Source organism: Melanostigma gelatinosum (assembly GCF_949748355.1).
Source record: "Melanostigma gelatinosum genome assembly, chromosome: 2".
NCBI lineage: Eukaryota > Metazoa > Chordata > Actinopteri > Perciformes > Zoarcidae > Melanostigma > Melanostigma gelatinosum.
Window position 1 is genome coordinate 9,948,346 of NC_136635.1, and position 23,010 is coordinate 9,971,355.

Below are 23,010 nucleotides of genomic sequence, written 5' to 3' on the forward strand. Positions count from 1 at the left end.
CACACACACACTCATGTCCGTCTCTCGTTCTCACCTCTGCATTCTCTCTATCTCTGTCCCCAATACCTGCAGACAAATTAGAAAATGCTTTATTTGACTATGCCAATCAATCAGTGTATCAGTATTATTTGTGTTTCTTGGAAGGAAAATCGAGCTTTAGCTAAGATTAAATTGTACCCTCCCTCTTGTCTGGCTCCTTTTTTATATTCGCACAACCTTCCTCCTCCCACACATCTTCCAGCTCCAGAACCAGTCTGAACTGCGTGCTCCGACCCCAGAGAAGGCAGCCTGGTTCCTGGATGCAGCCATAGCAGCTCGCCACAGTAGCCAACGCCCCAACACCACCGAAGAAGAACACAGAAACTCACACATGCTGTTCACATTACACATATACCAGTACCGCATGGAAAAGACAGGCAAAGGAGGAAGTAAGTACAATTTGTTCGAATAACAAAAGTAAAAATAAAAAGATTAACATAACTGCAATGTTAAAAACAACAAACAATCACTACTTCTACTGCTGCAGATACTACAGTATCAGTACTGTTCAAATCACATTACACGGTGCCTGCTCTGAGTCCCACATCTGATAATCCTATTAGAATAAAAGCAGCCGCAAACGTGCGGTTTACGATTGGAATATTGCTTCACCACGTGGAAGACAAAGCAAGACGAGTGTCCACAACAACGATTGACAGATCAATGTATTTATTTATCGTCACTATGGATAAATAATGCACATACCTGTCACAGACTGTATGATCCTGAAATAGATTCTTTCTTCAGATTGATTCACATCACACATGTGTATGTATCACATGCAGACAATGAGGATATTTGAGGATGACGTAAACCACTAATGTGGGAACACAACATGTCTTCAGTCATGTTTACATAAGTTCTTTTAATTCATTTTTCACTGTATTAACCTTCAGAGAACAAAGTTTTCAATTCACTATGTGCTATGTGTACATGTTAGTACACATTCCTGTGATATATTGAGGGGTACATTCAATAGTTGTACACTTTCAAACCGGTCTATACTCCTAAACATACCACCACAGAAATAGTTCTTTTAATGATATAGATAGGGGTACTTTAGTTTTGTATCCGTACCCCTTACCCTCCTCCATCTTTCCTCCCCCATTTTTGACAAATGTTCTCACTTTGCAAGTGTCAGGAGGTCGCAGTCGCCTCCACCTGCTGGACTTGGGCAGTTGTGATCTCAAAGTACTTGGAGGAGGAGGAGGAGGAGGAGGAGGAGGAGGAGGAGCAGGAGGAGGTGTGAAAAGCAGGGAGAACTCTTTGCCCAGTTCGGCCCCTCTGTGCCTTTCTCTATCTGCCCTCGGCAACGTGATCCTGGCCCTGGTCAACGGGAGCAAGCACATCCCATACAAGTAAGGTGGTGTGTGCACGTGTATGTGTGAGGAGAGGAGAGGAGCAAAGTTGCTTTTAATAAAGTAAGGAGAAGAAATTGAGGTAGAAAACAATTGGAGAAAGAAGTGTGGAGAGGTGAAATGAGGAGGAAAGCAGGATGTTTTGGTGAGGAGAGTAAGAGAGGAAAGTATACGAGAGATCTCTTAAGTTGCTTCAGGATTTGGGGACTTAATGCTATAAACAACAACAGCTGCTGTTACATATTCATCAAATTCATTTTGCTGGTTAACTGAGAGCAAAGGAGAGAGACAGAGGAGAAATGGAGAGATAGCACAGTCAGAGACCTTAGACTAAAACAGTAATAGAATAAAAATACATGTAACAGGGAAAAAACAATAATTGCTGTCGTAACAATTGGCATGCTCAGGCAGTGTACAGGTGATGGACCAAACTGTAAATGTCCTCATTTTACCTTTTCTTCCCACCTTCCCTCTTGCTATTCCACTCTCCTTAAGGGCTTTGTAGCTCTGTGCGTCTTGCTGGGTTAATTATATCTCAGACTTTTGCATTTACATTGCAAAACAACCTGCTACGCTACCTAACACCGAAGCTGCAAGCAAAGCTGTGCTGAGTCTGGTTTGGCACTGATGACTCGGAGTGTTGTCGGATTGTCAGGGGATTTGGACTGGTTTAGCAAATGTATGCAGTGTTACTGCCACTTCTCTAGAACCAAGGATCCTCAACATAACGCTCACCACAGAATCACAAATGACTGAGCAAAGGCTTTGGAGCACGAGCTGACGGGGATGTCAGTGGTGATCGTGGATAACTTCCACTTCAACCATCCAGTCGTCGTTGCTGAGATGTTTCAGTCTGGACTAAAGAAGTCTTTCTTGTGATGTGAAAATATTGGAAGAAATGACTCAACTAAAAATGTGCATAAATCTAGTTTGAGCCCAAGAAATCTGCTCCAATCCTTTCATCACATGAAGGCCGTGACAGTCTCCCAGTGCTTCAATACTTTTGGGATGGGGTCCCATCCTGTTCTTATAATCCCAGTCCTGTTCAGTGCTGTTGCTAGGTAACCAGTGATTCCATCCCAGTTGATTAGGAGACGTTGTCATGTGTATATAGCTTCCCAGTTCAATTAAAAAGGGCAGACAGTCGCCTGGTACCACAAAATCAAGATTTTGGCTCTTGTCCAGACATGAATCGAAGCATCTCAGCGTGACAGACGTATGGCGGTTCATGCTCATGTAGATTTAAAGGCTCTTCTCACGTTCACTAAACTTAAACCTTTCTCATCAGGGGCTGTCTGAAGCTCCTTGTCCACAATCCCACCACTTCCATCTGATTTGCTATCAGATATCCAATATCCCGTTTGACCATTGCAATTGCTAATATTAGCAATATAAGCATAGAAATTCCAGCGCACTTCAGGAAAGTCTAGATTGCCTTACTTTATTCGCTCAGTCATACATAAGTATACAAGCTGTGAGTGAGCGTGTTTGCAATGTGGCTTCTTTATTTGTGCTGCTCAATATTAGTGTCTAATAATGGTGAACTATGAACTTAGAAGCTGCTTTCATTATAGGCTAGTTTTAATCAAAGAGAGCATCATGCTACATACAGTAGTCTTCCCTGGTAGAAAAGAAAAGGGTAATACATTTAGCACAGACTGAGAGGTTAGATCTCATTCAACATCCCCAGCACTTCAATTAACATGCAAATGGTTACTTCATGAGTCATGAATTTACTTGCATTAATCTCGGGGAGCGATATCGAGATAGAGAAAGATCTAGGTGGGAGAGAGACGAGGGTTTGTTGAAGCCTGTGGCAGCAAACTAAGAAAGGAGAAAAGAGAGGAGAGAAGCATGAACGAGAAAGAGGAGGTCAAGATAGGAGTGTATACATATGTGTGTGTGTGTGTGTATCTGTGAGGATGTGCACATACGTGTGTGAGACGTGCCTGCAGGCTGTGTTTTTAGAGAAGGGGGACAGCAGCGTGAGGTATTGGGCCACAGAGGAGCTTTACTCACCATCAGCCTGCAGGCCTGCAGGCCTCCACACACACACACACACACACACACACACACACACACACACACACGCACACGCACACGCACACGCACACGCACACGCACACACACACAAAAGGCAATGAATGATTGCAGTAGCCCACCCAGGAGAAAGTAGTTTCTTTAACACACAGCCTACTTTTACTCTCCCATCTGCTCGTGTAATCTCTCTGGGAGATAGATCATCTCCCAATATTGGGTTTCATAATATCCAGAGTGCTTCTTTTAAGACTGTGTTAGCTTTAGCCTTGGATAGCAAACTATCATGTGTTTAAGCAGCGTTGATCAATAGACATAATCAACAACTACCATTGACTTTGCCTTTTGAATCTTCATTTCACTTATATGAATATGCTAGCCTGGTGTCATTATTACATAGACTGTAACAAAGCCGAGCTATTAATAATCCTTTGTCAAATGTCATACATGTGTGTGGGTGTCTGTTAGAGGAACTGTGTGCATTTCCAAAGTGCATTTAGAGCTCACATCTCGGCGTGTGTCTGTTACTAGGGACAGCAAACTGACGATGTTGCTAAGGGAGTCGCTAGGCAACATGAACTGCCGGACCACCATGATTGCTCACATCTCTGCCTCACCCAGAGATTTCTCAGAAACCCTTTCAACCATCCAGATTGCTTCCCGTGTCCTCCGCATGAAAAAGAAGAAAACTAAAGTCACAGTGGTGAGTTTTAGTCAAACCTTAATGCTTCATGAAACTGAAACTTTAGGGATATTAAGTTCAAGATAAAGTCACTGCGTGCACCACATGTGCTGCTGTCACCTTCTCTCATCTTTCACCTTTCATGATCACTTATTTCAAAACTGTTAGGCTGAAGAAAACGCGGTGAGGGCTTTAGAGCTCTAAAAATATAAATAAATATAAATAAAACTGAAGCCAGTTGACACATGAAAGTGCCAGTTTGTGATAGAAATAGGAATAAGTAAATTAAATTGAAGTTCTTATCTTAAATCTGTTACTTGGCTAAGCTGCATGTCCAGGATTCGAGTGCATGTCATCTTTTTCTTTCTCTATTCCATCTCTCTCCGGTGTGAACTGCCAATTAAATGAAAAAAAAAATGATGCTCTGCAAATCTAAAAAGGGAATATTTCTCTCTCACCACCACCTCTGCCTCTTGCTTGCTTGTCGCTATCCCTCCTCAGCAATACACCTCCAGCTCCTCTGGAGGAGAGAGCTCCTGCGAGGAGGGCCGCATGCGTCGTCCGACCCATCTGCGACCTTTCCATCACCGAGGTGACACCGACTCTGACCTTCCGTTGCTGCGACTGTCCAGTGACCCTGACGAATATTCGAGCAGCGAGCAGTCATGTGACACGGTGATCTACGTGGGCCCGAATGGGGCTGCAGTGTCAGATAAAGAGCTTACGGACAACGAGGGACCACCGGAATTTGTACCAATTATTCCTGCTTTGCTTCGAGGTAAAACGTCAGAACAGCATCAAACACAAAGTCAAAGTCAGGCGGCTGGAGCCCAGAACAAGGTAGTTCAAATATATTTACATTTTAGTGTAAATATAATATTTAGACAATCTGCAGTGATCTGAATAATATTTGATGCAACTCACTCATGATTTCTGTTCCAACAGGTGCAGTCTCAGCCAGAAGACCAGCCCAGTGTCCTCTCTCAGCCTCTGTCTCAGCCCCCTCAGTCACTGCTCGGGCAGCCGTTGGCCCCTGTCCCAGAGGAAAGAGCCGAGTGCCTGAAATGCAACACCTTTGCTGAGCTGCAGGAGAGACTGGACTGCTTTGATGGCAGCGAGGAGGTGATTTGAGTTTTCTGTCATTTCTTTTTTTTTATTATTAAAAAGAAAAACAACTAAATACAACAGAGAAGAGAAAGAGATGCTGTCTTTACATTTGATGGGTTGTTTGACAAGTTAAACACTATCTATTCAAATGGAAAAAGGGTTTTGTTTGTATCTGTTTAGTATTTTCTGCATGTACAGTATCTGCATAACCTTTTTCTTGCTGTCACAGCTTGCGTTAGTGGGGTTCATTTTCTATGCCTTTCAATAAGCATGTGCTTCCAACTGTGTTTCAAAAACGCATTTGAAAAGGCATTACCTTTTCATTGTTAACGTATTTTGCACAGGACTCTGTTCTATTTCTCGTTTTCATCCATTCTGTCCTTTGTTCAGGTGGCAAAGTTCCCCTTTGAAGAAGTTCCAGCAAGCAAACAAGGTGCCAAACAAGAGCCATGTCCATCTTCAGCTGTCCCAACCTCAGCTCCTTCTGCTCCTGGCTCTGCTGCTGTGTTGGATACAGAAAGTAAAACAGGTTCATTCATTGACTAAATATGCTGTATATAAGTGTGTGACAATTGTAGTTCTGTAACTCAGCATCAAGTCAAGTCCCATTTTATGGTGTCAGGGATTTAAAAAACATTGTTCTGTCCAACATCCCACAGGCTCTGCATGTGCTGTAGGAGGTGCAGTGCAGTTCTCCTCCTCAGCAGCAGCAACCTCCAGGAGGAGAACCAATGACCAGCAGCTACAGGAGATCAAGGAGGTGGTGGAAGAGGCAGAGCTGGCTCAGACAATGATCCACAACCTGGCTCAGAGTTCTGGTTCCCCCATAGTGACCAGGAGTGTTACAGGAAGCAGCAGCATCACCTCTAACGCCCTGCACAGGGCTAGGAGCTCCCTGCAAGACGGGTGAGGACAAGAGGAGTTATGTATGATTGGTGTGAATTCTTTTTTTCATATGTTGCTGTTAGCCATTTGAAAGGATCTGACTGTAATTGAGAAGATGTCTCCTTTACTGTCTCTCTGAACAGCCGTGAGAGTCTGAATGTGGGCAGTAACACTGAGGGAAAGGCCCGCTCTTTAGGATCACCACGCCTCGGCATCGCCAGCCTGACCAAAACCTCCGACTACAGGTAAGGTACACATGTGTGTGGACAATAATGACAATAATGACAATAATGACACCAAAAAAACACCAAGACAAAAATAATTTATATTTTTACTATATTAAGCGTAAGCAGCAATGAAGGACAGTCTAAATGTGTAAGAAGGCAGCAGCAGCAGCAAAGACCGGCTCCGTAATGTTCAATCCTTGTAACCCTCTGCAGGCCTCCGTCCTCCCCCTCCCAGCGGTGTAAAGTGTACACCCAGAAGTGCGTGATGCTGCCAACACCCCCCTTGTCCTCACACACTCTGGCTCAAGACGGACAGGCCTCAGACGCTTTGACCTCAGACAGTATGCTTCTTTCTACATGTTTCTGCTTTAGAATGCAGTGCTGTATTGCTTCTGCTTGTGTCTTAATGTTGTATGAACAACCTGTTATTGGGAGTCCTTACACGCATCTTCCTCTGGCAGATAATGTTGTTGCTGTTGTATGCCGAAAGTCGATAACAGAGTCTACATGAATGTCTTAAGGCATTTAAAATATAACCACATACTGAGTCGCTACAGCGCAGCACAGTTTATCAGTAAAATAGTGGTTCCAAATTGGCATCATGGTGTGAAGCCAATTTCCTTCTGTTCTGCACTTGGAAAACAAAATGAGATACGACGGCAAATGTGTGTTTCTGATTCTGCAGACAGTTTGGCTGCAGACAGCGGTCGATCCTCCACAGATTCCCTGCTGTCCAGGACTCCTCCGGTGGGCATGAGCCCACAAGTCCGAGAGCCAGCGCAGTCTCTGTCTGCCAGCCTGGGATCAGCAGAGACACTCTGTGACGATGACGTCCCACCGATTCCTCTGGACACGCACAGGGATGGTGAGTTGAACTAAAACATTGCTATTTTTATACAAGGAAAGGAGGTTGAGATGTAAAAATAGGTCATATGCGTCATACACAAAGAAAGAGAAGTATGAGGACAAATATGAACAGCTTGGAAACTAACTTAACATAAATGTGGTAACCTGGTTCTTACACTCCACTTGCAGCCTCAGGACCAGCAGCTTCTGTAGGAGCAGTTGGACCGATCTCACTTGGGGAGGATGAACCGGTGTACACTGTAGCTTCTGGAGGGGAGGAGACCCTTGATGTTACAGCTCTTATGGAGAGCCAGGGCCTCGCCTGTCATCCAACGAGCATCGTCAGCTTCAAAAGTCATTGTTGCTCCGTCACTGCCCTTGCTTCAGGCTCTCAAGCATCCTGCTTCATTAGTACTGTCGAGGATGGAGCTGTGGAGGATTGGCACATGCCTGCAGGTCCTGCAACAACCTCAGGCGTTACAGATGTTGCTGCCATGGCAGAGGTTAGTGTGACTGACTCACGTTGCATTTACGGTGACTAAGATCATTTGGCATGTGCAAATGTGTCCCAAACTAAAGCAAATGTTCACACATATGGCTGATATGATGATATTCGAACCAGAACCAAATACAGATCGACATGGCTGTCACTTGCGTGAAATTCTGTCTCATCTGATTGATAATGGACTCAGTGAGTCCATTATCAATCAATCAATCACATGTATACCTTCGATTAAAAGTTTGGGTTCAAATCGCCGTATGATTTACAGTATTCATTATCTTCAATAACACTTCATTTGACAAAATAATCTTTAGCTGTCATAATTTGAATAAATTCTTTTACTACTTGACCAGCGCCTGGATCTTATGTAATTCAATGCTCATAGTTCATCGTGTAATCATTGTGTAAATCATTGTTTTTTGAATTTTAAGATGTCATCCCCAATTGAATTGTGTCCTGTTGTAGGTGGCCATGGCCAAGCTGCGGCTAGAAGGTGAAGCCTTTTCCACAGTGATGTCTAACTGTGGTTCACCCATCTCCTCCTGGATGAGTGATCTGAGCATGGGCAGTGAAGCTGACCAGTCTCTCCACAGCTTCAGTCAGTCCCAGAGCCAGCAAGGGGAGGCCCTGGCTGAACCCGAACCCAACCAGAGCCTTTCGTTCGGATCGGAGAGTCTGGGTGCCTATGAGAACGGTGGCAGCCCGAGAAGGGGGAGTCTAGAAGGACAGGTGGTGCTGTCAGAAAACGGGGGTAATAAGGCTACTGCAACCAAAGACAGGCTGAGGAAACTGCCTCCATCCATGGCTAAAACTAACATCCAAATTCTGGCAAGACCTGGTAACCTCTCTCCCTTCAAGACCACCATCAGTGTCAAACCCATGGTTATACAGGAACCAACCATCCTCTCTTCACCTACCAAGACCAGCTTAATGAAAGACCCAGGCAAATATAATGCACCGCTTTTAGCTTCTATTTCCAGTGAGATGAGTTTTGAAGACCCATGGTTGAAGCGTGTTGTGGAGGAGGGGAGGTCCAGGGAGCTTGTGTGTCAAGTGAAGCCAGAGAAGAGGGACGTAGAGCATTCAAAAAGTCCGGCGGGAGCTGCGACCGGAGACCATCGGAGCTTCTGCAGGGATTGTAAGTGGGGTTGGACTGGGATAATAAATCAGACTGTGAATCTTACCATCAGACCAGGCCATGCCAATCGCCACGCATTCACAAGTATACTGCTTTGTTGAAATATTTTTTATGTTTACCGTTCCTGCCAGTAACATATCTGATAACATTATTACTACCCAACAATAGTGCCTTAAAAAGCATCCTAATGTCTTCAGTTTCAAGAGGTCGGCACTTCCATCATGAATATTCTTTTCTTCAGAGCTCTGACTGGACTTCTGTTGATCATCATGAACCTCTGGTAGCTCTGAGTAAGAGGGGGTATATCCACCTGACAGAACAGAGCAGGTCTTTATTTTCAATATCTAAAAACATAAGACTCAACCTCGGAAAGGTATAGCTGCTTTTAAAACACTTCAGACACTTTTAAGACACTTCAGGTCAATCAGCTGGCCAGTCGACAGTCCGGGCCTGATGGTAAGAAACAGGGAAATGTTGTTGAAAAGTAACAGATAGGATTCTTAAAGTAAGTCAATGTTCTTTATCATTTGCTATTCTTCCATCACCAGGTGGGGATCATGGCAGCTCTAGTTCAGGTGGTGAGATTGTGTCGTCTCCAGATTCCTTGAAGCGAGTGGTGGATGGCTGTGAGATGGTGGCCATTGTTGCCCAGGGAGAATGTCTGACGAGTATCTACAGCCCAGATATCCACCGTACTGCCAGTCTTCCCCGCGGCTGGCACCGTCTCAACCGCCACGACGGCTTGGACAATGGAAACGAGTACCGTAATCTCGGTGTCACCACTTCAACTCCCTGCAGTCCTCGAGCCACACTTGACCGCCGAGGATCAACTGTAAAGCTGGGCTTTTTCTCCCACAAGAAGGGAGGAATTCCACCACTGCCACCGATACGGAAGTCCAGCCTTGACCAGCGGAACAGGGCAGCCAGCCTTCTCCACCAACCCAGCCACGGAGTGTCATTGCTGGGCATCTCGGCAGATGATGCAGGGATCACCAGACAACGAGGCTCGAGCATAGACAGCAGCAGACTCTTCAGCGCCAAGTTGGAACAGCTCGCAAACAGGACCAATTCTCTGGGTCGGGTCCACAGCTCCCACAGTGGTTCCCACCACTACGACTGCTTCTCTCTGGAGAGAGGGGGGAGCCTGAGAGGGGGAGGAGGAGAAGTGAGGGGTGACAGCACCATGCCTCGTACTGGGCGCAGCCTCACCCGTGCTGGATCAGTATCTTCTCCAACTGGAAACATCAGCAGCCCCAGTGTCAGTGCCAGTCCCGGTCCAAGCAGCGCTCCACAGTCACCTGCCAAAACCAGCACCCAGTCAAAGATCTCAGCAGTCAGTAAGCTGCTGATGACCAGCAGTCCCAAGGCCAGGAGTCTGTCTGCATCCAGCACTAAGACTCTGAGCTTCTCCACCAAGTCTTTGAGCCAAGCTTCCAGCCGCAGCTCCAGCCTTCCTCCTAATGGAAAGGTAAGAACAAATATTTCTTTACTGTAAATGAACACTTTTAACAGCAACATGATTCAGCTCATAAGACTAAACTAGACAAACCACGCAGTTTTAACAAAGACTGCGAGACCATCACCAGTCATCATGGCCTCCGTTTCTCCTTACATCCACCTCAGCAATGTATCTGTTTGCTCAGCCCCAGAGCTCAGTCCAGGGCCCTCTGCAGCAGCAGGGACCTTCCTCTGGATCCTGGTCGACCCAGTCTTTGAGCCGCAGTCGAGGGGGAAGCCTGGCTGCCAAGCTGCCTCTCCGGGCTGTCAACGGTCGAATCTCAGAGCTCCTCCAGGGAAGTGCAGGCTCCCGTCCCAGGAGTCATGCCCAGGGAGGTGGCACAGATCCAGCAGAGGAAAGAGGAGTTGGAGGGGCAAGGTTAGTCAGTTTTACTTTATTTCATTTTACATTTCAGGCATTTAGTAGGACAAAATTCAAAAAATACATATGACATATGAATGGAGTTCATTACATGACAATAAATATGATGCGCCAGTGACAGTTTCTAGGCAGCAGTAGTACAGAGACCATTCATGTGATATGTAAGAATATCATCAATAACAGCATGCATAACTAAATCCTGAAGGTTCGTGGTGCATGTCGCGAAATTTGCCTCCATCAGGGTCTTCATTCCCTCTGCTCAACTGTGCATTATTAACTAACACAGACAAAATGGCATTAAAACCAATTCCAAAAAGAATCTGTAATAATTTATCCTATTTTCCTGTTCTCAGTGGAGGAGGAACTGGAGCAGGAAGTAGTGGTGGTAGTGGTGGTGGTAGTGGTGGTGGTAGTGGAGGTGGCAGTGGAGGTGGCAGTGGAGGTGGCAGTGGAGGTGGTAGTGGAGGTGGTCCGGGTGAGGAGAGGACAGCAGTGGTCCAAACGCTGCCCTCACCCTACAGCAAGATCACAGCTCCCAGAAAACCACACCGCTGCAGCAGCGGCCATGCTAGTGACAACAGGTATGATCTCACTGTCCCTGAGAAATGTCAAAATCAAATTTTTTGCTGGTTAAAACATTTGATTTTACCTTCAACTGTGATCTGCCTCTAACAGCAGCGTACTGAGTGGCGAGCTCCCCCCAGCCATGGGGAAAACAGCCCTGTTCTACCACAGTGGAGGCAGCAGTGGCTATGAGAGCATGCTGAGAGACAGCAGCGAGAACACAGGAAGTACCTCCTCCGCCCAGGACTCCCTCAGTGAGCACAGCTCAGCCACCACCTCCTCCAGACGGAGCTCCAAGAGCAGCAAGAAGAGCCGGAGCAACACAGGTCACAATCAAAGCTATTGTCTAACTATGGCTGATATGACGTTGTCATTTCATTGGATTTTAGAGGATCATGGAGGATGACAAGAAAGGCATATACATTTTGGATCAGCTTACTTTTTAATTAACTTCTCAATCAGTGAACACATTCCCAATGCCACATGCAAAGATGACCACTCTCATTGAGTTTATTCTGTTCTCAATATCTATTCATTTCTTGCCCACTTTCAGCATGCACACGTACTGTGGCTTTTAGAGCTGAAAAGCATCATAAATGATTTTTGTATTTTGAAATCTATAGAGGTGAAAGCTTTGATAAAATGTGATCAGAAGACTGCTAAGGCTTTTTAAAAACAAAATAGAATGCTAAGAAATGAAGGATTGACAGAAACAACAAGAAATACCTGTATGAGGAGAATCCATCGGTGAAAAAGCAAAATGAGAAAGCACTGAACGGGTCAGGGAAAAGTGAACGAAGCTGTGGCTGCAGAAGGAGTTCGCAGGTAGGAAAGGTGACCCTGACCACCCATCTGTGAAATGGTAAAGGGAATCTGCTGGTGTGGGCTGTAATGAATATATATTCACCAGAACAGCACACAGAGAGGCTGCTAATGTGCCCGCCACATTACACTCTACTGGTTAACCACGAGGATGGATATGTGGATACAATAAGATTGGACCCTTTCCATACATGAGTATGCAGGCTCCCCTTCTGCCATGCAGCATAACGTCTGGATTTCATCTAATTTTGCTTAAAAGCACAAACTTCTCAGAGAGCATTCACTGTCAAACTATCAGAAGAAGACAGATTATCTGTTTGTTGCACATGTTCAAGATGGATACAACAATTCAGTCCAAATTCAGGCAGACAGAATAAAAATAGTAACAACAGACAGATGTGCAACAGACTGAAGCAATGTGTGAAGATGTTAGTGCGACCGGAATTTTATTCACATCTCCAGTTGACTCTCCCTTCATGTTTGATTTCCATTTGATTGGATTCAATAATTATCTAAAAAAATAATATGCCATGTCTCTACCTCTCCTCGTCTTTTTTCATCTATTCCTCTCCCACATTTGTCCAACTCTCTCCCCCTGCACATTGTCCCCCCTGCGGACCCTTATTCTTTCTCTGTCCTCTTATAATCCGCTTCCTAATGAAAAACTAATGTCTCTGCTTGACCTTCCTGTGCCACAATGAGATCAAAAGACAGCTGCAACCGTATTAAAATCACCACTCTCTCCCTCCTCCGTCACACTTTCTCCCTCAGTTCCTAGTGAATCAGATAACTCTCATTCCTACATAGCTGGCAATATCTATGCAAAGCGTGTGTGCATGTATGAATGTGTGTGTTCATTCTAGCGTTGTGGGCAGATTAGAGTGACCTGCTGCTCTTATCTGTGAGCTTCATGAACAGAGACTAAACTTTGTATCTGACTTCACACTGCATTAGTTCCCTTTCTGCTTTTTCAATCAGTCAACACTTTTCCTTTGTCCTTTCCTTTCTGCCTCTCTCCAGTTGTTCATCCATATCCCTCTCTTTCCTCTACCACCCATGATCTCTTTCCTCAGCTTATGCTTTTATATCTATGCCCTACCTTCCTGTTTTCCTCTGTGAGTGACTCACTCTGATGCAAAGCAAATGGTAAAGAGTGAACAAATAGGGGTTCCCTGTTGAGAGCAAGGACAATTAAGTTGTGCTCTATCTCCTGTATGGCTGTAGAGAGATTTATTAACACACAGCTTGTCTGTTTACATGTTCATCTCGAAAGGTCCTCTGTAACCCCATAAGCCATGTAATCCTCATGTTAAATTAAAGCATAGTTTGATATTTTGCAAGATGCGCTTCCTTGCAGAGAGTTAGATGTCAATGTCAAAATCTGCTCCAATGCACACGCGTGTGTAGAGGTCCCGTGCGTGCAACTCAAACAGCGCTTTCACATCACTCTCACGCGAGCAAAATTGAAAGGCGAAAACCATCCTTTGAGGGCGACGAACGTCTGCTGGTGCACGACTTCTATCACTGCTCTTCTGCTGGTAAAAGCTTTCACTGTGTTTTTTTCTTTTTGACAGTAAGTGGGCGGACCCACTCACCACTGTGTCACTAAATTGAATTGGTTACAATCCTTTTGATTGGCCGGATATCATTCCCGACATGACTGTTAGGTGGCAGTATAAAGATGGTTTTCAATCTGCTACTAAAAAACACTGTTTGAGTTGCAGGCACAGGACCTTCACACACACGCACACACACATGTGCGTGTGTGTGTGTGCGGATCTCATTTGCGTTTGCGGATTTTGACATTGATTTGCCGTCATATAAATGAGGGATCAATACCACTCTCATATCTGTCCGTTCTATATAAGGCAACAGCCAGCAGCCGTTAGCTTAGCTTAGCATAAATACTGGAAACAGATAGCCTGGCTCTGTCCAAAGCCTACAGCCTACCAACAGTTTCAAAGGTCATTGATTAAGACGTTATATCCCATTTGTTTAATTAGAACTGACAAAGTAAAAATGTAAATTTGTTGATTTACGGTAGGCTAGTTAACTATTTTTTGGATGCGTGCAGTAAATTCAGCTCAGTTCAGTGTCAAGCTAAGCCGTGCTAAAGCCGTTTGAGTGGTGTGGCGCACTAGTTTATGGTTGAAATGGCCATCAGGTCCGTTGAAGGATAGAGTTTCCCTTTAAATTGGATGAAAACCAGCCACTGACAAAATCCACCACTTTTTACAATGCACGACTGTTAGAAACATTTAAGAAAGACACATTTACAATTAGCATTGAACACCACTCAATAACTGAATAAGGAACTTTATAATAAACTCTGGCGGTGTGTAACACTCTTCTTTTGTCCTCCTTATTTTTTCTTTCAGGCCTGCAGCGTCGTCGTCTGATCCCAGCACTAACCTTGGACTCTTCGTCCTCCTCACCTTCTCACCGCTCCTCCAAACAGGCCATCACCTCCTCTTCCTCCTCCTCCTCCAGCCCAGGTGCATGCTGGGTAGATGGTCCACTGGGGCCCCCAACTCCCTCAAACCTCCGTGGCGCGACTGCAACGACAGAAACCTTTGAGATCAAGGTGTATGAGATCGATGATGTCGAGCGACTGCAGAAGAGGAGAGACAAAGGAGGGGGCAAGGTGAGAGAGAGAAGGGAGGCGGCTGAGTCACGGGAGAAACAAACCTGATCCACATGATGCGTCATTGATAGTGATGCACTTTAACAATTACAACTGGAGACACAATTAGGATTTTAATCTTCAGTTTGTAAAGTGCTTCAAGTGCATTGATCCTAAATAAAATACAGGTAGAATGTGAACATTCTTGAAAGATATTTTACACCACAGCTTTCCCCACAATTGTGTGGGTGTCAACAGTCAGATGGGTCTAGATTTACCTCAGGTTGTTTTCACCGGCTGTACAGGTAAAGGAGGATTTAATGTGAGAATTACAAACATGGCAGGTACAGAGAAGATTGAAATTCCCCAATCTCCACGGGTAAAATAATCTCATTCACATACAAAGAGGGAGAAAGAGAGGGAAACAGTGTGGAAGTGTATTTAGAAACAAAAAAGGATCAAACAAAGCATGTAATGGTTAAAGAAAGAGAAAGTGTGTGAGGAGAATGTACTGTATGGTGGTAGGCTGAAGGAGAATGAGGGATGGATGTGTGGAGATAATTAAAGAAGGTGGAGAGCCAAAGAGCAGAGAAAGAGGCCCAGAGGGCAGGAGCCATATTGCACTTGATGTCAAAGAAATTGATTTGATGAATAATACTTGTGGGACACACTAAAAAGCAAAAAGTGTTCTTCTGTAGGATACTGCTGCTGGAGGAGAACGAGAGGAAATAGACATGAGTTACTGTACGTGTGTGGAAAGAGACTTGAAAAAACAAGTAAGGGTTTTCACAAAATGAATGAGTCAACACTAGCACTACGTTCTGTATGAATACGGAGCGTTTCTTTTAAATAAATCTACCATTTCTCTCTGTGTTGCATAATTTAAGAATTTATTAAAAATTCCCCAGATTTTGCAGAATACAGAGTTTTTCTGTGAAACTCATAAAATCGTTGCAAATGAATGCATGGCGCAGGTTTTTAGGTTTCCACTCTTCAACCTTTGTGCATTCAGAGGAGGGAGCATTGTGAGCTTTGGGAGCGAGGGTGGGAGAGAAAACCATGAAATATAGATTATCCCTACAGCAGGCCTTAAGAAAGCCACTTAACCCCCGACTGCTCCAGTGAAGCTGCTCAGTGTCCGGAAGCACTCGGCTGTGTTCACACTGAAGGGTCGATGAGGTGTGAATGTATGCAACTGTGTGAATGTTAAGCAGGCTGCTGCTGAAAGAGAGCCACATGTGTTTCACAACAGAGTCCTCCAGATAAATAAAAGGTGAGTAAAATCCATATCTGCCTCTCTGTCCTCTCTCTCTCTCTGTATATGTGTGTGTGTGTGTGTGTGTGTCAGGAGGTGGTGTATGTCAGCGCCAAGCTCCGTCTGTTGGAACACCGTCAGCAGAGAATCAGTGAAGTCAGAGCCAAGTACCAGTGTCTGAAGAAGGAGCTGGAACAAACCAAACAGCACTTGATGCTGGAGCCGCACAAATGGACGGCCGAGTGTAAGTAGGAGTCTGCCACATCAGGGAGTGTGTCTTTGTTTGTGTGTGTGTGTGCCTGATCATGTAATCTACACCAAATGTTCTCAACAGGTTAGACGACTATTTTTACGAGCGTATTGACGTGATATGCTGCTGTCCATATCATAAGCTATCAAGCATATTAGCTGCAAGGTTTCTTGCCTGTTGAAATTCAAAAGCACTAACATATTCAGATTGTGTAGATAATACTCATCCAAAGGATTTGTTTTTGTTTGTTAAGTGAACAATTGTTCACATCCATTCCTTAAATATGTATAATATATATCTATAGCGTGTATCGGAGAACTACAGTGGCCGAAGCTAAAACATGAAATCGCAAATGGCCCCATCTAGAGCCAGTGCTTGGTTTGGCTGCTCTGGGCTACTGTAGAAACATGGCGGCCGGCTCCATGTAGAATCGCTGGTTTTTGGTCTTTTCATGGAATTTGTTGATAATAAGAAAAATATAGAATACCATCAGACTTTGAAATGGGTTGTATACTCATAAACAAATGACATAGAGCATTGTTGGAGCAAAGGGTGTCATCTTTATATCTGCTTGTCTGTCCATTGTCAGTCGAGCTCCAACAGGCCTACGAAGTAGACTCACTGGAGTATTTGGAGGCTCTGGAGACAGTGACAGACAAACTGGAGAACCGAGTCAACTTCTGCAAAGCCCACCTCATGATGATCACCTGCTTCGACGTGTCCTCGAGACATCGGTAGACAGATGGAGACCTGGAGGACGGAGAGGCCGACACACAGCTGGACTCAATTAGATGACGACCTTTTGGACCATATGCTCACCGATTAATCAAACACTTTTACAAAATATCTCCCACACAGATACATCTCATCAGATGACTGGATAATTGCAAGGAGGGATACAGGGATGACTGACCACTCGATCCTGCATGTCATCCTCATGTCTCCTCCAGATGAAAGTAGGCAGAAGGACGAAAAGCTGGAGGGATAAAATAGAGAACAGAGATAGATATTTAACAGGCCAACAGACAGATGAGTCCTTATTTTTTTCTCGGGGCTTGGAAACAACCTCAGACACAGATATTGAACAGCATCTAATGAGCGGGCCACTTTGAATCAGATGAATATGGCTGCTCAAAGAGGCAGACAGATGATTCTGAGAAGAGACACTGAACATAACCAAGAGAATGTGGGTTTCCAGAGATTCCGAATAATCACACTATTTTAGACATTTAGGAATGTCGAGAGGAAAGGAGCGGAAAGTCGAACAAAAACTGCCCATTTTTTAAACAAAGGATAAAGAAGAGGTGCAGGAGAGGAGATGAACAATTTCTCATCTCCCATCATTTTAGGAGAGCACTTTTTAGAGTTCAAACACAGAGTGCTGACTACAGAATGGCCTGGTATTGTTGTGCAGTTATTAAAAGAGACTGACCAAGAGAAAGGCAGGAGGCCAACAGAAAAATGATTTAGATAAGTGCCTTGTGAACATTTCAACAATACCAAGACCAATTCTCTCTCTCTCTGAATTTGTGTACATGCAGTGAGTATGGTGCTAGCATAGAAAAAAACCCCAGAAAAGATCAGCGTCCTTGGGAAATCTTTCAATTTATAGCCAGTTCTGACTGTGATGTTTTACTGTCGGTCAATGTTTCACTATATCATAAACAAACTAATACTGTATGTTTGAATGGTCTTTGGTACAATGATGAGAGATGAGACTAGATTTAAACTAAATGAAAAGAGTTAAAGAAGACCTACAAAACATAGAACAAGTCCTCGGTGAGGACCAAATACCCAATTTGAAAAACGTACATGATTTTTCAAGAACACAAGAGTAAGGTGTGTTTAAACAAAGAAAAAAAAAAATGCCATTTTTTGTGGCGATGTTTTCGACTTTACCTACAAACAGAGCATCTGAATTCTGACCCTCTGGGGCACACGTACAGCATGTTTCTCCTGATGCAGATGTCATGGCTTTTTCATGTTCACAAAGCAATGAAACGTCTGAGTCACATAGGAGCGGAGATGAAAACGTGTTTTCTCCGATCCATCGATTGACTTGACAGCCAGACTGTCTGTTATTTGTATCCGTGTTGTTCTGCTTTATTCTAAAAGAAACTGAATGATTCGTCAATGTGTGTGTTTTATTCAGGTATCCTTTTTTATTTGAGTGCAATGGGACCATGTAGAGACTATGTGTGATAGTAAGAGAATGGGTTAGGGTTAAAGAGATGTTTCAGAGTAAATTGTAAGGAACACACAATACACAAGCGCGAGACAAGCCCATTGATATACAGTGTTAGATGTCCTTTTTTAAAGGCCCGTGTTATTGGAACAAAGTAGTGAATTTAGACTGGAAATACTTACATGGGACTACAATTATAGTTATTTTATTAAAAGGACACATGATAAAGGAACAATTAAAAAAAAGACATATAAAGGAATGAAAGAGAACTAAAGAAAGAAAAGGATAATGGCCAAATTAAGAGGCATAGATCTCTGCCTGGTTCCATTTTTGTTTTGGACAGATAGCAACTCTTAAGATTTGTTAATATTATCATCTATGGTGCTTGAGATGTTTATGATCTAAATGTTTGTACAAATATAAATATATGAAAGAGCCCGTTTCCTTCTGAAATACAGAACAATACCCTTTGAATGCTTCTTCTACATCGCCGTCATCACGTCTGTTGTTCACCCCCCCTCTGAATGTCTTCTGCCCAGCAAGCAGAGAGCATTATGGAAGATTCTGTTTGTTGTTTGAGAGCTAAAAGGAGGATTAGACACCGACTGTAATGATAGTGGTATGATTTGTCAAAGTGATACATTCATCTTTATCCTAATCGAGAAAAGTTTTGATCTTTTCCACTGGACTGACACAGAAACAGGAAATTACTTTTAATGTTTGGATCTTCTCATGGCTGTGTAAAGAGGTAACACTCATTAATTCCATGTGGTGTCCACTTGCAGTGACAGCAACAAGATAATCTCGTGGGAAATTAGCCCAGAAACTGAGATGCTTTTGATCAACTGGACCTAAGAAGCGTTTTCACAGCAGCCCTGCGACACCTCTGAACGCTTCCTGTTCTTATCTCCCAGTTCACCGAGCCAGTCATGAATTTATTTATTTGAGCTCAGAGTCAATTATTAATGTTCTTATTTATTTACAACTTATGATATTAAAAAGTGACTATGCATTTAAGGAAAAGAAAAAAAACAACTGTACATACGTTGCTGAGCCCATGTCATATATAAATATATATACTGTACACATATCATATATACGCTCATTTTTATTTTATATATTTTCTGTTGATTTGGTTTGCACCTGTTGTTCCTGTTGGAGATTTTAATGGGCTTTGGGTTTCCTAAAACATTCACTTTCAGGGTAGTTATGTGGCTCCAGATCAAAACTTAAAAATAATGGCAAATGTTTTACACGTGAGGAAGAAAACAGTGTTGTTTTAAGTGAAATGTCCTTTTATCCTACAGTACTAACTACAGCCTAGTGTCATTAGCAGTGGATGTTTTGGGAACCCCAACCTCTGGACGAGCTAAATGGCCTGTACTTTTATCCAGATGTAAGATGCTATGTGTGAGGTTGTGTCCTTAATATGTCACTGCCAAATCTACTGTGGTAGCGCTTTATAATTCTAGCAATAATTGTGACAAACATGTGAGGTTTTGATGGCCCCTACTGTTTATAACTAACATCATAGTCCATGTAAGCTGAATAAAGGTGCCTTTTTCATCAGAGGCAGCCATGCTAAAAGAGATGCACTCATTTTCAGGTGCTTTAAATAAAATGACTCACAAAAGTGGAAGGTTGGAGGGCAACGGAACAAACACAGGCTGATGAACAAATTGACGAATGTGCTGCGTGTTTTAAGATAAAATAAGATAAGATAATCCTTTATTCGTCCCTCAGTGGGGAAATTACAGGATTACAGCAGCATTGCTCACAAGTAAATAAAATAAAAGATAAAAATCAATTAATATAATAAACTAAACAGTAAAACAGTAATAAAATAAGACAGTAAAGAAGAGTATTAAATAAGCCAGTATATACAGAATATACAGACGGAATACAAATATAAGATAATACTGAAACGTATTGGATGTTGCACGGATTAGATATTGCACCAGGTGAATGAATTAAAGTGATCAGAAGTGTTCAAAGTGTTCAAGTGTTCGTGTTCAAAGTGTTAGTGTTCAAAGTGTTAGTGTTCTACCGAGAGCAGTTTGTTGTGCAGCCTGACAGCAGCGGGGAGGAAGGACTTGCGGTACCTCTCCCTCAGACACCGGGGGTGAATCAGCCGGTGGCTGAAGGAGCTGTGCAGAGCTGCCAGAGTGTCCTGCATGGGGTGGGAGGCGTGGCTCATCAGGGATGAGAGCTTCGCCATCATCCTCCTGTCTCCCACCGGAGAGTTTACTGGAGCGTTCAAGAATTATAACGTGTTATCTGGAAATCTGACACATAGCATCTTTAGGTTCTTAAGCAGTATTGTGTGTTGAAGTCTGTCTCAGACCATATTTTCCAGAAACTGATTTTATCTGCAGCAGTAAGACAATTTGAATTCTTATCAGTTTTAAGACAAAATCTCTACACAACTGATTACAACCAGTTTGTGTTTCAGTTTAAAGTGCCAAGAAGAAGAAGGAGTTATTTCCCATTAGAATAACCCGATAAGAGACATGCTCAGTGTAAAGCGGTGAAGATTTCACTGTGTGTTGTTTCCATGATTCAAAACTGAGATCATAATGTCTTCTGCAGATGAACTGTTTTTGAGAAATGTGATCTGACACATTGTGTTAATGGAAGAGCAAGATGGAGGGATGTAAATAAAGAAATGTATCGAAAGATTTTCACATCCGAGTCTTCATTCTTTGAACATAGTATAGTCAATGCCATGCGGTCCGTCCCAAACCCATGAAATGCCCACATTTTGCATTATGACTCCAACACATTATGCATTTAAAAGAGGCAGCTAATGGGCCATGTTATATTGCTCCCAATAAACAAAGATGAACCAGGTAACTGCAGCATATGGAGGCTCGTTGCTCAGTGAAATTATTGCCAATTTAACAACTTCTGCTGGAATATACATCATGAGGTTTTACTCCACATTTTAGTAATCTCATCAAAATTAGTTTGATGTTTTCTACATCATATAATATTTGTTTTTGGTTCCTCTGTGCATGTGCAGCATAAATAGATGACTGTCAAGTAGCTTTGTGTTGATTACAAGAACTTTAACGGTTCATTGTTTATTTAGGGATGTTTTGAATTTGTGATGATCTAGTTATTTCTGCTAGATCAAGCTGAACCCTGTTGCTGCTGTGTTTTCGACAGAATTGTAAAAAAAAGACTGATCAGCTCAGAGAAACTATTTCCACTGCAGCCTCTTGTCTCAGTCAGCTGACTTTGATTGGTAACTAAAATCCTGTGAAGCAGGCTAACGTGTGTGTGTGTGTGTGTGTGTGTGAGAGTGAGTGAGTGAGAGAGTGTGTGCGTACCTTCACTAGCCTGTAGGCAGCTTCCAAGGCGACATAGTGCCCCGTTGCGCCTGCTTTGTTCACCCACGCACAGCAGGGAACAGGAAGGAGGCGAAGGAAGGAATGGGGGAGAGCGGGAGAGAATAGATGAGAAGAAAGGAGAAGAAAGGTAGCAAAAGGAAATGCAGTGTAAGAGGGAGACGCGAGAAAGATTTGGAGTAAAGGATTACATTTTAGAAGAGTGTGAGAGGAGAGATGGTGAAGAGCTGAAACGGTGCAGGAGAATTAAGATGGGTGAGGTTGGGGAGGACAAAATACGGAGACAAGTGGATTCATTTCAGGAAAAAACAACAGTCAATTTAGAAAATAGTAATAGACTGATCTCCTGGGTAAATTTGGACAAATAATATTACAATCATCGGTCTATTCCTCTCTTTTCTGAACTCACCTATCCACTGGCAAGAGTTAAAAGTTGAATTTCCTGGCCAAGATAGCGAGACAAATTGTCATGCTGAGATTGGTGATAATCGTTAGGCCCACTTCGCCTTTGTCTGTGTCTTCTTGGGATGGATTTAGACCACTTCAATGTGCTCGGACAAGAAAAATGACTTGATTTTCAGAAAGGATACAGGCTGAAAGCAGGGCCTCATGATCCTTCTGACTTTTGGGGTTTTAAGCAGGTGTCAGAAAAGTTACCGAACTCTATTTAATGAAAAAATTCTTGAGATATTTTACTCAAAAACACAAATCTCAACCACATTGTGGCGCTGGATTTAAAGTCATCAAAGTCAGGAGTCTTTATGGGAACCAGGAATGTCTGTACCAGATTTCATGGTAATCATCCAGTCTGGAGAAAAGTGGTGGACCAACATCCCTAGAGACATGCCGCTGTCATGGCTACAATCACTACAAAAGAAACAAGCGACTTTCAGTCCAACAAGGACTCACTGTAAAGTTTAAATATGTCCAGGAAGCTGCAACAGAGGCAGTTACCCTTCAGCTCAACGGTGCCCTGGTTTTAAGAGCCTGCTCTGATTGTGAAGAAGCATAATCAAAGATGAAAGAAAGACGGAGAGGTGATGAGGACGTGGTGAAGATGTGGGGTCTCAGCTTTTTCATTTCATGCTAAGGTGAGATTACTCATGAATATATGGTAATATCCTTCAACTCCTTATCACAGAACGCTGAAACATAGGAAGATAATCGAGAAGTGATACCGGGGATAAAATCGACCGTCTCTGGCTGTTAATATTAGTTGAAACAGCGGCATCTCTTTGGAACAGGCAGCTGAGAGGGGAGA

At 43.4% G+C, this 23,010-nt stretch overlaps 1 protein-coding gene across 1 annotated transcript in view; it reads left to right on the forward strand.

Moving 5' to 3' along the window:
* Nucleotides 1-16,952, forward strand: part of kif26ba (kinesin family member 26Ba) — a gene marked incomplete at both ends in the record, with an annotated part of 87,495 nt that extends 70,543 nt beyond the window's left edge. Inside the window, 19 exons of the mRNA XM_079292521.1 lie at nucleotides 242-428; nucleotides 1,175-1,397; nucleotides 3,966-4,137; nucleotides 4,618-4,956; nucleotides 5,062-5,238; nucleotides 5,614-5,752; nucleotides 5,883-6,129; nucleotides 6,252-6,353; nucleotides 6,549-6,676; nucleotides 7,021-7,200; nucleotides 7,371-7,684; nucleotides 8,149-8,821; nucleotides 9,370-10,289; nucleotides 10,465-10,697; nucleotides 11,126-11,281; nucleotides 11,376-11,590; nucleotides 14,465-14,730; nucleotides 16,058-16,208; nucleotides 16,804-16,952. Coding sequence (XP_079148647.1) covers nucleotides 242-428; nucleotides 1,175-1,397; nucleotides 3,966-4,137; nucleotides 4,618-4,956; nucleotides 5,062-5,238; nucleotides 5,614-5,752; nucleotides 5,883-6,129; nucleotides 6,252-6,353; nucleotides 6,549-6,676; nucleotides 7,021-7,200; nucleotides 7,371-7,684; nucleotides 8,149-8,821; nucleotides 9,370-10,289; nucleotides 10,465-10,697; nucleotides 11,126-11,281; nucleotides 11,376-11,590; nucleotides 14,465-14,730; nucleotides 16,058-16,208; nucleotides 16,804-16,952 — 4,971 coding nt within the window. The remainder of the gene's footprint in view (nucleotides 1-241; nucleotides 429-1,174; nucleotides 1,398-3,965; nucleotides 4,138-4,617; nucleotides 4,957-5,061; nucleotides 5,239-5,613; nucleotides 5,753-5,882; nucleotides 6,130-6,251; nucleotides 6,354-6,548; nucleotides 6,677-7,020; nucleotides 7,201-7,370; nucleotides 7,685-8,148; nucleotides 8,822-9,369; nucleotides 10,290-10,464; nucleotides 10,698-11,125; nucleotides 11,282-11,375; nucleotides 11,591-14,464; nucleotides 14,731-16,057; nucleotides 16,209-16,803) is intronic.
* Between the last annotated feature and the right edge of the window lie 6,058 nt (nucleotides 16,953-23,010).